The sequence below is a fragment of the Rhinopithecus roxellana genome, chromosome 15 (assembly GCF_007565055.1).
Source record: "Rhinopithecus roxellana isolate Shanxi Qingling chromosome 15, ASM756505v1, whole genome shotgun sequence".
Lineage (NCBI taxonomy): Eukaryota > Metazoa > Chordata > Mammalia > Primates > Cercopithecidae > Rhinopithecus > Rhinopithecus roxellana.
This window is the reverse complement of record NC_044563.1, coordinates 518,430-534,105: the sequence shown is the minus strand read 5'-3', so window position 1 is coordinate 534,105 and position 15,676 is coordinate 518,430. Positions and strand designations below refer to the sequence as shown.

The 15,676-nt window shown below is 52.9% G+C and overlaps 2 protein-coding genes across 4 annotated transcripts in view; one reads left to right on the top strand and one right to left on the bottom strand.

The window, feature by feature from the left end:
* Positions 1-11,120, bottom strand: part of AP2A2 (adaptor related protein complex 2 subunit alpha 2) — an 89,037-nt gene extending 77,917 nt beyond the window's left edge. For all 3 annotated transcript variants that reach the window (XR_004053555.1, XM_030917637.1, XM_030917638.1), the window contains exon 1: positions 10,841-11,120. Coding sequence is in view for 2 of the 3 variants with exons in the window: in XM_030917637.1 (XP_030773497.1) it covers positions 10,841-10,907 (67 nt within the window). In the remaining variant the exon portion in view is untranslated. The remainder of the gene's footprint in view (positions 1-10,840) is intronic.
* Positions 2,004-2,375, top strand: LOC115893524 (60S ribosomal protein L37). The gene has a single exon (XM_030917639.1). It carries the CDS (start codon positions 2,031-2,033, stop codon positions 2,322-2,324), a length of 294 nt encoding a protein of 97 aa, XP_030773499.1. The 5' UTR covers positions 2,004-2,030; the 3' UTR covers positions 2,325-2,375.
* Positions 11,121-15,676: the final 4,556 nt, after the last annotated feature.

Genomic DNA, 15,676 nt, shown 5'->3' with positions numbered 1-15,676 from the left:
ACACCTGTAATCCCAGCTACTCAGGAGGCTGAGGCAGGAGAATCACTTGAACCCAGGAGATGAAGGTTTCAGTGAGCCAAGATCATGCCACTGCACTTCAGCCTGGGAGACAGAGTGAGACTCCTTCTCAAAAAAAAAAAAAAAAAAAAACAAAAAAAAACAAAACTTAGGCCAGGTGCGGCAGCTGACGCCTGTAATCCCAGCACTTTGGGACGCCGAGGCAGGTGGATTGCTTGAGGTCAGGAGTTCAAGAACAGCCTGGCCAACATGGTGAAACCCCATCTCTACCCAAATACAAAAATTAGCTGGGCATGGTGGTGCATGCCTGTAATCCCACCTACTAAGGAGGCTGAGCCAGGAGAACTGCTTGAACCCAGGAGGTGGAAGTTGTAGTGAGCCAAGATCGTGCCACTGCACTCTAGCCTGGGCGACACAGCGAGACTCCATCTCAAAAAAAAAAAAAAAAAAAAAAAAAAAAAGACCAGGCACAGTGGCTCACGCCTATAATCCCAGCACTTTGGGAGACCAAAGCAGGTAGATCACTTGAGGTCAGGAGTTCAAGACTAGCCTGGCCAACATGGTGAAACTCCATCTCTACTAATAACACAAAAATTAGCCAGCTGTGGTGGTGCACTCCTGTAATCCCAGCTACTCCAGAGGCTGAGGCTGGAGAATTGCTTGAACCCAGGAGACAGAGGCTGCAGTTAGCCAAGATCATGTCACTGCACTCCAGCCTGGGTGAGAGAATGACAGTCTGTCTCCAAAAAAAAAAAAAAAGAGAGGCCGGGCGCGGTGGCTCAAGCCTGTAATCCCAGCACTTTGGGAGGCCGAGACGGGCGGATCACGAGGTCAGGAGTTCGAGACCATCCTGGCTAACACGGTGAAACCCCATCTCTACTAAAAAATACAAAAAGGTAGCCGGGCGAGGTGGCGGGCGCCTGTAGTCCCAGCTACTCGGGAGGCTGAGGCAGGAGAATGGTGTAAACCCGGGAGGCGGAGCTTGCAGTGAGCTGAGATCCGGCCACTGCACTCCAGCCCGGGCAACAGTGAGACTCGGTCTCAAAAAACAAAAAACAAAAAACAAAAAAAAAGAAAGATGTACTTACTATTTAAGCTACGTTACACGAAACATGAAGGCAGTCCACAGAAAAAGCAAAACACAAATCCTAACACAGTGCCGCCTGCCCCAAGGAGCTCAAAGTTCTTTACATACGCTAAATAATCCGCATTACACCCTTGTGTTGCCATCAGAGGGATTTTAAAGGTAAGAAGAACACCCCACAACGCAAAACAAAAGCCAGGCAACCCATGTTGGCTGTTGGTCTCTACACTTTTTATTTATTTACTTTTTTTTTTTGAGATGGAGTCTCGTTCTGTCGCCCAGGCTGGAGTGCAGTGGTGCCATCTCCACTCACTGCAAGCTCCACCTCCCAGGTTTACACCATTCTCCTGCCTCAGCCTCCCGAGCAGCGGGGACTAGCTACTCACCCGCCACTACACCTGGCTAATTTTCTTTGTATTTTCAGTAGAGACGGGGTTTCACCGTGTTAGCCAGGATGGTCTCAATCTCTTGACCTCAGTATCTGCCCACCTCGGCCTCCCAAAGTGCTGGGATTACAGGCTTGAGCCACTGCGCCCGGCCTAGTCTCTATACTTTTAAGCAAACCCGCAGACAGACACCAAAGCTTAGGGTGGCTGAGAAGAAAGGTAAATGGAAGTGTCTTGAAGTCAAGCACAGAGATGAATGCAAAACAATCACAACTCGGAGTCTGAATTTCAGTCAAAGACGAAGACTCCAGGCTCTTGACAGGGCTGCAATTTGAAAAGGTGGGAAAGGGCTGGGCCCAGTGGCTCACACCTATAAATCCCAGCACTCTGGGAGGCTGATGGGGGAGGATCACTTGAGCCACAGAGTTCAAGACCATCCTGGGCAACATAGTGAGACCCTGTCTCTAAATTTTAAAAACAAAAATACATATAAAAAATTTAAAAGTGGAAAACAGCTCTCTGGTCTCGGCTGCAGAAGCGAGATGACGAAGGGAACGTCATCGTTTGGAAAGCGTCGTAATAAGACGCACACATTGTGCCGCCGCTGTGGCTCTAAGGCCTACCACCTTCAGAAGTCGACCTGTGGCAAATGTGGCTACCCTGCCAAGCGCAAGAGAAAGTATAACTGGAGTGCCAAGGCTAAAAGACGAAATACCACTGGAACTGGTCGAATGAGGCACCTAAAAATTGTATACCGCAGATTCAGGCATGGATTCCGTGAAGGAACAACACCTAAACCCAAGAGGGCAGCTGTTGCAGCATCCAGTTCATCTTAAGAATGTCAGCGATTAGTCATGCAATAAATGTTCTGGCTTTAAAAAATAAAAGTGGAAAACAAAGGAGAGCAGAATCAGGATCTGACCCAAACCCCCAGCTAGAAGGGTTGTTTCTAAGAACGCATCCAGCAGGAGGTCTGCCGCTGGACCTGGAGTTTCCTGAGGTATGGGGTGGCGGGGCTAAGGGAGCTACACGGGGCAGAAAGAACCTAGCAGTGAAGTCAGGACTTGGGGACACACGGCAGCTGTGGGCACAGCACCCCTCCTAAAATCCTGCAGCGCCTACCAGCCCCTCAGCCCACCCCTGTACCCTGTGCTCCTGCCACCTTCCCAGCCTGCAGAAGCCTTGATACCCCCAACCATTCCCACACTCCAATCACCAGGTAAATGCTGGCTCCAAAAGGCAACAAATGTTTAAAATCAAGAATCAACTGAACAGAAGATACAAGTTCCCCTCTGCCAACAACGTTTCAGGAAAAAGCGTGCAAAGACGGCAGAAAGTGATGTCTGAATGCAGAAGGGTGGTTCCAAGCTCCCTGTGTCTCTCGGGTCATCCCCGCTCCTGAGGTGCCCACAAGTCACTGGAACTCGCCTCTCCCGCCCTGGTGCTGGGCATCTCACTGCCTCACACTCTTCTTGGTCCTCTTCCCAATGCAAGACTCCAGGGCACTATTTTAAAACAGGGCTGCTTCCTACTCACATGTTATTTCTTCTGTGCGTCTTGCCCAGACCCTTACAACCCTGTCCCAAGCAAAGAGCTCATCTCACCACACAGCTTCAGCCCCCACTTCTACATGGGAACACCCACCTCAACCTGTCCCGCCCACCCAGAAATTCTCTCGTGACAAAACTGCACGTACTGCTTTTCAAGACGTTTCAACCAGCTCAACTTTCAAGCCAAAGTCAGGAAGGTTCTGAAGAAGGAACATGCTGCCAGAATCAGCAAATGTGGTTTCATAATCTGAGACATCATGTGGCCTGGTAAAAACTGTTCATTTCTGGGGTTTTGTTTGTTTTTTGTTTTTGAGACAGTCTTACTTTGTCACCCTGGCTATAGTGCAGTGGCACGATCTTGGCTCACTGCAAACTCCACCTCCCAGATTCAAGCGATTCTCCTGCCTCAGCCTCCCAAGTAGCTGGGATTACAGGCACGTGCCACCACACCTGGCTAATTTTGTATTTTTAGTAGATATGTGTTTTCCCATGTTGGTCAGGCTGGTCTCAAACTCCTGACCCCAGGAGATCCAACTGCCTCGGCCTCCCAAAGTGCTGCGATTACAAGCGTGAGCCACAGCACCCGGCCTATTTGACTTTTTAAGAGCCAAGGAAATGCCATTTAATCCTTCAATGACAGCCTTTCCAGGAACTCTTCGACTACAAAATCCTGACACAGATTGTTACCAAAAGTAACAGAGTGTAAGTCATTTTAAGAGGAAAGAGAAGTAATAGTAAGTATCTGGCACAAAATATGTTCATCACCAGGACACTTCAACTTGTCATAAAAGAAAGTGATCCCGACCTTCAGAGGAGCCAGAAGGAAAACACTGCGAAGAGAACCAGGGTGTCCCAGAAGCAGTGACCACCAACCTTGGCAAGAAAAATCCAACCTGAGCAAAGACTTCCTTCCTCCTCGCCACAGCCACCATGACACACTTCCTACACTGGTTTCTACAGAACACAAATTATGCAGAAGCATGCAAAAGAAGACATGCAAGAAGAGCATTCTTTTCTAAAAGTCAGCACTTTTTAGGAATGTACAGTCAAAAGGACAAAATGAGCTTTTAACTGTGAAGGTTATTTAAGAAATGCAAAAGCAGACTGACCAACTCTGATTCTGATCCTCACTCCCATGCACGAAAATCAGTACAACTTTATGTTTTTTACACTGAAGTTTAAGCAGAGTTTAAAATTTAGTGTTCAGTTTCTCCATATCTAATTTATGATTCCATAACTGGAATTCCATGAACAAATAAAATCTTTTTAACTTTAGTCACACTGAAACACAATTCAAAGGTATCTAATTTCAAGAAAGTTAACAGAAATGGCTGGGCACAGTGGCTCACGCCTGTAATCCCAGCACTTTGGGAGGTCAAGGCAGGCGGATCACTTGAGGCCAGGAGTTTGAGACCAGCCTGACCAACTTGGTGAAACCACATCTCCACAAAAATTAGCTGGGCGTGGTGGCAGGCACCTGTAGTCCCAGCTACTCAGGAGGCTGAGGCACAAGAATCACTTGAACCTGGGAGGTGGAGGCTGCAGTGAGCCAAGATCACACTGCTGCACTCCAGCCTGGGTGACAGAGCGAGACTCTGTCTCAAAAAAAAAAAAAAAAAGAAAAGAAATGGAAGGGACCGAGTTTTATGCCAACCACAGTGAGCAGAGCACTGATAATTATTCTAATTCATCGTGAAACCTGCAGCAAAACTGCACCACTTTCTTCAAGACCATGGAAGTTCATTTTTGCCATCTTGCTAATAACATCTCTCCATCTGTTTCCCCTTCATGTGAAGACCTGGGTGGATTAAAGAAAACGCCTCCAAGCACTTGCACCACACCAGCACCACATGCAGAGAAATAAAAACGGTCATTTCCTGCCTGAAGTTGTGTTCCTGGCAAACTGACCCGGGCTCACAAGGATTATCACTTCTTCCCTTTCCTCACAGTCCTGATTGTTTGGCAGTCAATTCTCAGAGCCTGACAACATTTTCAGCAGTGTTGTGCCTCTCCAACAACATTCTAGTGTCAGCATGTCAACAGCAATGCATAAAGACATGCATTAACTAAGTTAGATATGACTCTCCTCTGCAGATATGTCATTTGTGAAAAAACAAACGAAAGTTCCAAAATAACTGAATAAATAGCAAATAACTATTGTCTTGTTTTCCCAATTTCAGCAGTTATTTTGTTTTCTTGGTATCTTCTGCTCAAATACAATGCCAATCAATGCACCAGCCTGAATGGACCTCGATGGGACTGCACTGACAGAAAAAAAAAGCCAGCCTCAAAAGATCACGTATGATGTGATTCCATTTATATGACATCCTTGAGATCACAAAATTACAGAGATGGAGATCAGATTAGTCTCAGGAGTGTGGCTATAAAGGGTAGCTTTGTGATGATGGTACAGTTCTGTATCTTGAGTGAGATGGGGGTCGCACAAAGCTACAGGTGCTAAAACTGTATAGAACCACATACACACACACGTGCACGTAGATCTAATGAAATCTGAATAAGCCTAGCGGTGTGTACCAGCGTCCGTTTCCTTGTGTTGAAAATGTCCTATAGTTATGCAAGATGTCCACATTAAGAAAGGTAGGGCGCCAGGCGCAGTGGCTCACGCCTATAATCCCAGCACTTTGGGAGGCCAAGGTGGGTGGATCATAAGGTCAGGAGTTCAAGACCAGCCTGAACAACATGGTGAAACTCCGTCTCTACTAAAAATACAAAATTTAGCCGGGTGTGTTGGCATACGCCTGTAATCCCAGCTACTCAAAAGGCTGAGGCAGGAGAATCACTTGAACCCAGGAGACAGAGGTTGCAGTGAGCTGAGATCACGCCACTGCACCCCAGCCTAGACAACAGAGCAAGACTCCGTCCCAAAAAAAAAAAAAAAAAGAAAGAAAGAAAGGTACAGTGAAGAATGCCAGGGATCTCCCTGTCCATTTTCTGCAACTTCCTGTAAAGCTGTAATTATTTCAAACTAAAGATTCTAAAACTGGGACTAAATAAAAGGACTAGGATTTTTTAATGCCAATTTAAAAAAAAAAAGAAACAGTTCATTAACTCTCACACGCTGAACTCATACTGAGAAAATGCAGGGTCGCTGGGTTGAAGTCAATCAGAAAGGATGAAGTTAATTTTAGGAGACATTAAGTTAGTTCACTACCTGAGCCACAAAAGCTACAACTTTGAGGGGCAGAGCTTGACACAAGGCCCCTTTTCAAATCCCATAGCATGTTCATTGCTGCCTCTGCTAAGAGGAGTAACGCCCCAAGCCAGTCTGCTGGGAGTGGGTTACTTGAAGTGAAAATACAGCATCCTTAGTTCATGTGTCCATGTGCTCCCTGTCCACTCCCTCAGATACTTGGCACAGGGCTTTTTTTTTTTTTTTTTTTTTTTGAGACGGAGTCTCACTCTGTCACCCAGGCTGGAGCGCAATGGCACGATCTTGGCTCACTGCAAGCTCCACCTCCCGGGTTCAAGCGATTCTTCCGCCTCAGCCTCCCGAGTAGCTGGGACTATAGGCGCCCACCAGCTAATGTTTCCATTTTTGTGGAAAAGGGGTTTCACCACGTTGGCTAGGCTGGTCTTGAACTCCTGACCTCAGGTGATCCGCCCACCTCAGCCTCCCAAAGTGCTGGGATTACAGGTGTGAGCCATCGTGCCCGGCTGGCACTGGGTCTTGAAGGAGAGAAACTTTTTTTTGAGACAGGGTCTCAGGGTCTCAATCTGTTGCTCAGGCTGCCCCGGCTGGAGTGCAGTGGCGCAATCCTAGCTCACTGCAGCCTCAACCTCCAGGGCTCAGACAATGCTCTCACCTCAGTCCACTGAGTAACTGGGACCACAGGGGCGTGCCACCACGCCTGGCTAATTCTTTTTTCTCTTTTGTAAAGATAGGGGTCTCACTATATTGCCCAGGCTAAGGGAGGAAAACTTAAGAAACTAGTCAGAAAGATGCAAATTTGGAGCTGAAACAGGCTTTAACGATATTTCAGCTCAAAATCCGCCCCTTCAACTGTCAGCTGAGGAAACTGAGGCTCTGTGGCTAGTGGCCTCCACTCATGCAGCTTTAATGATATCTCAGCTCTAAATCCACCCCTTCAACTGTCCACTGTGGAAACTGAGGCTCCATGGCCAGTGTGCAGCTGCTCTAAGAGGCAGAGGCAGGGTCAAGAGCCTTGGCTGTCAGCTCAGAGTCCTCTTTCCACAGGGCCCGACGACTCCTATCATTCACCCTCACGAGAGGAAAACTGCACACAAAATCAGAGCTGGCCAGGGAAAGGGGAATCGGGGACGCCTCTGCCTGGGACATGGAGCTCAGGTTCAGATGAGCTCAAACCCCGGCTGGCCCTCCAATCCCATCTCCAGGCACCAGCTCACGTTAATTAATTCAATACATATATACATTAATTATTTGCTATTCCTCAAATACCTTGGTCTGCTGCCTGAATTGCCCATTGTACAAAACCAGCCCAAGAATCACCCTCCATGTGAGGTCTTCTCTGGCTCACTCATCTACCCATTCGCTGGGTACACCTCGCATGCCAGACGCTCACCATGAGGAGAGCAGCAGCCATAATGTGATGAGCGAGACAGGGTGCCCACCTTGGAGAGCCCACCCTAGAGGGCAGCGGGGGAGATGGAGCCGCACGGGTGAAAAACAGCACCACAAGCTGAAGCCACTGCCCAGAAGGAGAACAGTGAGCACTGCAGCTGATGAGAGGCCATCCAACAGCAACGTCGGAAAGAGGATTCTGAGAAGGCGGCCGTATTAAAGAGACCTGGCTCCCCCAGCTAGGACGAAGCACCCCTTCCTCTACTAGCTCCTTCAGGGGAGGGGCTGTCTTATTCATCAGGATACATGAGTGGTTCTCCACGGAGGACAACTTTGCCCTAAGAGGACATTTGTCAATGCCTGGAGACATTCTTTCTTACCAAAACAGAGGCATGTGGTGCTGCTATAAACATCCTACAAGGTACTGAACAGCCCCCACAACAAAGGGTGATCCAGCCCCAAATGTCAGCTCTGCTGAGTTGAAGAAAGTCTGCTCTATACAGTCAAGTATTTATAGAGTACAGCAGCTTTCCCATATCCACAGGAATACGTTCTAAGGCCCTCAGTGGGTGCCTGAAACTTCATATAATACTAAATCCTATACAAGCTGCTTTTTTCGCACACATACCTAGGAAAAAGTTTAACTTACAGATTAGGCACAATAAGAGATTACCAGCAGCCAATAATAAAAGAGAACTGTAATGATATCCTGTAATAAAAGTTACATGGCCGGGCGCAGTGGCTCAAACCTGTAATCCCAGCACTTTGGGAGGCCGAGACGGGCGGATCACGAGGTCAGGAGATCGAGACCATCCTGGCTAACACGGTGAAACCCCGTCTCTACTAAAAAATACAAAAAACTAGCCGGGCGAGGTGGCGGGCGCCTGTAGTCCCAGCTACTCAGGAGGCTGAGGCAGGAGAATGGCGTGAACCCGGAAGGCAGAGCTTGCAGTGAGCTGAGATCTGGCCAGTGCACTCCAGCCTGGGCGACAGAGCGAGACTCCGTCTCAAAAAAAAATAAAATAAAATAAAATAAAAGTTACATGAACGTGGTCTCTTTAAATATTTTATTGTACTGTGCTCACCTATTTTCAGATCACAGGTGACCAGAGGTAACTGAAACCTCAGAAGGTGAAACCACAAATAAGGGAGGACGGCTGTACTGCGCTCCCTGTGGTAGGTGCCATCCTGTCAAACGCAGGCCCTCGCACAGACAATATATCTAACAAGTGGGTGACTTGTTGTCTAAGGAAATGCCTTCCAATCCCATCGTCCTGCCTAACACAATTTTCCTCAAAAATGGAAGGACAGACATCGCAGCTAACTTAAGGGTGCTCAGCCTTTGTCCAAGGAGTCCCCTTAACAAATAATACACACACTTAGTTTTACAAAATGCATGTTAGTCTCATTACGTAACAAAGCAAGAGAAAAAACCCTACTCGTAAAAGTGCTGATCTGAGGCTGTGTTTCTAAGCCTTTTTTTTTTTTTTTTTTTTTTTTTTTTTTTTTTGAGAAAGGTCTCACTCTGTCACCCAGGCTGGAGTATGGTGGCATGATCTCAGCTCACTGCAGCCTTGACCTGCTGGGCTCAAGTGATCTTGTCTCAGCCTCCCAAGTAGCTGGGACTATAGGTGTGTACACCAACACGCCCGGCTAATTTTCATGGTTTTTGTAGAGACAGGGTCTCACCACACTGCCCAGGCTGGTCTCAAACTTCTGAGCTCAAAAGATCCACCTGCCTCGGCCTCCCAAAGTGCTGGGACTACAGGTGTGAGCCACTGCAGGCAGCTCTATGTTTTTTTTTTTTTTTTTTTTAACAAAGTAGGGGAAAGGTTAGATGGACTTCTACCCTTAACACAGAGTGTGGGAGAATGACCATCCTCCTGATCCTCCACCCAGTCTAAGGAGATGAGAATTCAAAGGGAAGATCACAAAAATTCCTCAAAATATACACTAAAAATTATGAGGGTGCAGTGGCTCACGCCAGTAAACCCAGCACTTTGGGAGGCCAAGGTAGGTGGATCACTTGAGCTGGGGAGTTCGAGACCAGCCTGGGCAACACGGCGAGACCCCCATCTCTACAAAAAAAAACACGAAAATCAGCCAGGCATGGGTGGTGCACGCTTGTAGTCCCAGCGACTCTGGAGGCTGAGGAGGTAGGATCACTTGAGCTGGGAGGTTGGGTGGGCCGTGATGGCACTACTGTGCTCCAGCCTGGGCGCCAGAGCAAGATCCTGTCTCAAAAAAAACAAAAACAAAAAATCATGAAGTCAACTATTTGCTGGATAACAAGGAAAAAAATGAACACACCAGACAGGAAATCGGCTTTGTTTCAAGAGGAGGTTCTGCACACCAAAGTCAAATTAATTTGTGGACCGGTGCACCCACCCAGCCACCCTGCACATCCTTCTAACAGGCCAAGCCTTCCTGGCTTGTTTCACGATTTGGTGTGGATTTTTTCCACCCCGAGGGGACACGCATGGGGTTGAGAACGAGGTCTGTGATTGGAGCAGCAGGCAGCGAGGCCGTCCCACACCCCGACTGCTGACTGCCTGCTGGTGTCCAGATTCCCTCCGGGAATGAGTCATTTTAATCGTCGTGGGTGAGATCTAATCAGGGGATAATAAGCCGCCAGAACCCAGCTCACAAAGCTGTTTCCTAGGAAGACACCGATTTCCAGATTTCTGCTCCCAAAGCTAAAATCCACGCCGTTTTGGAAAATGCTGGGTTAAACGCTCCAGTACTAGAAAGACCGAGGTGACATCATCCTGGGGGGGGCGTCTTGGCCTGGAACCCCCTTGGGGGTGCCGCAGCCCCCCGCGCGGACCAGCAAACGGGAGTGGAGATGTGAATGAAGGACCGTACCCCAAACCCCCAGACCCTGCACCCCTAAACCCTGTACCCCCTACCCCGCACCCCAGACCCAGGGCCCCGTTGTGCATCCTGGCCCGCACCTCCAGACCCGATACCCCAAGACCCTGAGCGCAGTCCGCACCCCCAAACTCTGGACCCCCACCCCGCACCCTGGTCCGCACTCCCAGACCCGGTACCCCAAGACCCCGAGCGCCGCCCGCACTCTCAGGCCCCGGGCCCCGCCCGCATCGCAGCCTGCACCCCCGCCTCGAGCCCCCGCCCCGGGCCTCGGCTCCCAGACCCTGTCTCCGCCTGCGGCCCCGGCCACAGCCCCGGTCCCGTGCCCCGCGCCCCGCGCCCCGCGCCGCCGGCCGCCCCCGCCACTCACAGTTGCGGATATCGGAGATGAAGACGGCCAGGCCCCGCATCCCGTCCCCCTTGGACACGGCTGGCATCTTCCGGCGCTCGGGAGCGGCCTCCGCTGGCGGGCCTGGGCGGAGAAGCGCTGGGAGCGGGAAGCGGGGAGCGCGGTCGCCGTCACTGCCGCGGACAAGCCGCCTGGGAGCCGCCTAACCACCGTCGCCTCAGGCTCCCAGCGCCGCTTTCTGGGCCGCCTTGCGCGCGCACGCACGACGCCCGCACTAGCACGCACGCGCACGCACGAGAGCGGCGACGGACGGCGGCCGGGGCGGGTGTCGCGTGAGACAGCGCGCGCGCGTCCGCGGCGCGGGGACGAGCCGGTCGAGGCAGGCGCGGGGGCGCCCCCTGCAGGCGGACGCCACGGACGGAGCCGCTGGAGCCGTGGCGGGTTCGCGTCCCGGTGCCGCGCCGGGTTGGCGCTGCCGCCCGCGTCCCCCACGGGAAGGGCGTGGATCCGGGCGGGAACTCGCGTGAGCAGGGCGGCCGCCGCCTTCACTGTTGGTGGTCACTGCAAAAGAGGCGGCCACGCAGGCACACGCGGGCAGCCTCGCCCTAGGCGTCGGTCCCCCTAGATTGCCCCGAGCAGGTCCGCGTTTTCCTACTTGGAAGAAACAACCTGTGAGCGCTGGGCGGCGGAGGGGCTCCGCTGCCAGGGCCTTGTTTGTCCGGGGTGGGCCGGGGCAGGGAGGGCGGCGCCAGGATTGGAAGCTGGGGCTCTGGGCGAAGGGGTCACAGCCTCGGGGACAGCCTTTGGCGAGGAAACCCTCCCCCAGCCCCGTATCCTGAGACTGTGGGGCTGAGCCGCCCCTTCTGCCGCCCTGAGCGGCCAGGGCCACATCTCTTGCGGTCCCCGAGCTGGGGGCGAGGCGGGCCCCGTGCCCGACCCAACCCAGCGTCTGTGTGGCAGTCCAGGTGTCCCCACCACATCACCTGGGCCTGCAGAGAAACAACCGCCCACCCCACCCCAGTGATGGCGGCCGGGGGCTGCAGCTCACTACCGCATCCAGTCCCTTGGCGCCAGGACTTTTTGCCACTGTTGCCAGCGCCCCCTCTGCTCCCCAGCCCTCTGCACCGCTGCAAGCTGGAGGCCTAGGGATCCCCCGTGGACGCAGTGGGAGGGAGGACCTTCTGGGCCAGGCTGCACAGCTCTGGGCCTAGGCCAGGAAGAGACCCCAGGGCGTGTGGAAGCAGATGGCCCTGCCTCGCTGTCCTTCCCAGAGCCAGATGGCTTTGAAGAGGAAGCTCCCTCCTCCTGGAGTGGGGGGATCTGGACCCTGTACCTGGAACTGGCCCAGACCCACCAGCCAGGACTTTGTCCCCACCCTGGCTCACTTCCGCAGCCCCAGATGAGAGCTTAGCCCTGGTGGAGCCGGGCTAGGAGGTGGGGGCAGGACCCATGCCCCCGCCCCAATGAACCAGGTGCCACACCCAGGCTCTGGGCCTCCAGAGCTCCTGGGGAAAATCAAGATCTGTGACAGACTCCAGTCGGTGTCAGGCAACCAAGTTCATCACTTTCCAAGACAGAGTCACGGAGCTGACCCGGCAGAGGCCTTCCTGGAGGAGGGTACGCCCCTCCGGGGTTCCCATCCCCTCCTGGCAGAGAAAGTGGTCCCGGGGCCGTTCATTCTTCAGCTGCTCCCTTCCACCACCAAGCTTCCCTCCCCATCCCTGATGACAAATAGAGGCCATTCTGGACACAAGAGCGACTTGTGCCATGTGAGGGGTCCTGGGCTGCTCTCCGGGACAGTCCCAGGAGTCACGAGGACCGTCCACTAACACACATGGGCAGAGTGTGTGCTCTGGGCGCCAGGAGACTGGCGTGCCTAATCCAAGCTCCCATTGGCAGTGGCAGTGCAGAAGACCGAAACAAGCAGACCACTGTGCCCCCCCCGCCCCCCGCCAGCAGCCACTCACAGAGCAGGGCACTGTGGGGGCTGCAGGGGCTGCCCACAGGAGGGCTTGGGCCTGGCAGGCGTCCCCCTCTGCCCGCTCGGAAGACTCCACAGTGCCAACTCTGGGACTCCCACAGACGTCCTCCCGTCCATGCAAGAGTGTTGAGGGGTCCCAGAGGGCCCGACGTGCAGCCATGCAAAAGAACCCCCACCTCCTTCCAGTGCTGTTGCCCTTGCAGACACACAAGCCCTCCAAATCATTTACTCCAGTCCCAGCCTTGGGCCTGAGTCTGTGTGGACCTCCCTGATCACTGCCACTCCTCGGCTAGCAAGAGGCCAGCTTTGGGAGCGTGCAGTGCTAGGAAACAGTTTCTTCTTTTTATTTTCTTTTTTCTTTATTTATTTTTTGTAGTGATGGCATTTCGCCATGGTGCCCAAGCCGGTCTTGAACTCCTGTAATCCCAGCATTCCGCCTGCCTGTGTCTCTCAAAGTGCTGGGATTACAGGTGTGAGCCACCATGCCTGGCGTGTTTATTTGTTTATGTTTAATTTTATTTTTCTTCTTAATTTTTTTTTTTTTTTTTGAGACGGAGTCTCGCTCTGTCGCTCAGGCTGGAGTGCAGTGGCGTGATCTTGGCTCACTGCAAGCTCTGCCTCCTTGGTTCACGCCATTCTCCTGCCTCAGCCTCCCGAGTAGCTGAGACTACAGGTGCCTGCCACTACACCCAGCTAATTTTTTGGTATTTTTGGTAGAGATGGGGTTTCACCATGTTAGCCAGGAGGGTCTCGATCTCCTGACCTTGTGATCCGCTCGTCTCGGCCTCCCAAAGTGCTGAGATTACAGGCGTAAACCACCATGCCCAGCCTATTTATATTTAATTTTAGAGACAGGGTCTCTCCCTTTGTCTCCCAGGCTGGAGTGCAGTGGTGCAATCATGAATCACTACAGCCTCGACCTTCTGGGCTCAAACCATCCTCCTGCCTTGGCTCCCAAAGTGCTGAGACTGCAGGTGCATGCCACCACACCTGGCTAAGTTTCTGATTTTTTGTGGAGATGGGGCTCACTAGACCAGCCCAGGCTGGTCTTGAACTCCTGGGCTCAAGCAAGCCTCCCACCTTGGCTTCCCAAAGTGCTAAGATTACAGGCCACTGTGCCCAGCCTCAGTTTCTTTCTTTTTTTTTTTTTCCCCCTCAAGACAGAGTCTTGCTCTGTTGCCCAGGCTGGAGTGCAATGGCATAATCTCAGCTCACTGCAACCTCCGCCTCTCGGCTTCTTCGTGGGGAAGCCAGGGTCCGCAGATGCAAGCCCGACGTGTGCATCATGAAGGGAAACAGGCCGGGCCTCCGAGCTGAGGTGTGAAGGTGCTGTGTCACTGCAGTGGGGTTCCCCAACAGACAGCCGCTGCAGCGTTAGCTGACCATGCCCTGGGTCCTACCCAGACCTGAACCTGTCCGTTTTACAAATGACCCAGTTTCCTTCTCATCATCTCTGGTGTGTGTTGCAGACAATGACCCTTCCAGAAGAGGGGCTGGCAGCCTGTTCCATGTACAGCTGGGCCCTGGGCACTCACGGGAGTTCAGGCAGTGAGGTGGCATGGTCAGACCCCATGGCCCCCCATGATCATCTGAGCACCTACGGTCCCCAGAACTGACACGCTCAGGGAAGGCTGTGAGAACTGACTATCCCCTGCCATGGAAGGGTGGGAGGCATGAGGGGAGCATTCTGGAACTCTGTGGTGGGTGGGTGCTTCAGGTATAGCCAGCCCACTCAAAGGAGAGGATGAGCTCAGCCTCCTGAGTGCTCATCGTGGGAAGGGTGGGAGCCGCCACGACCGCACATCTTTCCCACCACCGCAAAGCCGAGGGAATGCAAAGCCATTCACAGCTGGGCCCAGACAGCAGCAAAGCAGCCGTGAGGGTGGGAGGTGCAGCCCCACCTCCCCCCACCCCGCAGACGTCTGGCAGGAGAGCTGGAGTGCTGTGCGGGGCCCAGAGAACTGGCATGGGGTCCATTAGGTGACCTGGGACCCTAAGCCCCACTTCCCAAGAGCCCCTGCCCAGCTCGGCCCTCGATCCTGGGAGAGTCAGGCCCCAACACATCCACACCCACAATCGCACCCGAGGGGGAAGACCGGGCACCTGTGATTGGCGGGAAGCTGAGTTTCTGTCAACAAAACCCCACAGAACACGTGTAGGATGGGTTCCTAGAGACAGGCCCCGGGCAACAGCTGGGTCCCTTGTGACACCCACAGTGTCTGGATCAACTGAGCTGGCCTGGCAGCCCAGGGTCCCTCTGGCTGCTGCTGGGCCAAATTCCTGGAAGCTACAGGCAGGGCGGCCCCTAAAACATGGTTACAAAGCCAGAAATCCCTGGACATAATGCAGAGAAAGGGGCTCAGTGGACTCAGTGACTGAACCTGCCCAGCCTCTCCTTAGGAGACCCTTTCTGCCAAAGGCTTGGAAATGTGTCACTTGCACAGGGCCAGCACCTTCACAGGCTCTCAGGGCCGTCCTCTGAGGCTGTGGGGGTGCAGCCACATCAGTGGGCCCCTTGCTCTCAAAGGAGAAGAGCAGCCGGAGGTGACCAAGGCCAAGGAGGCCAGACACCTCACTAGGCAGCAGGGTGATGACATCATCAAGGTCTGTCCCAAGCAGCCTCTGGTGGGGGATACCTGCTCAGGGGACCCTTGGGCCAACAGAGGGGCAGCCCCCTAAGCTCCTGCATAAGATGTATGGTCAAGGCCAGGGACAGTGGCTCACACCTGTAAACCCAGCACTTTGGGAGGCTGAGGCAGGGGGATCACGGGGTCAGGAGTTCAAGACCAGGCTGGCCAACATGGTGAAACCCAGTCTCTACTAAAAATACAAAAAATTAGCTGGGCGTGGTGGCGAGCACCTATAGTCCCAGCTAC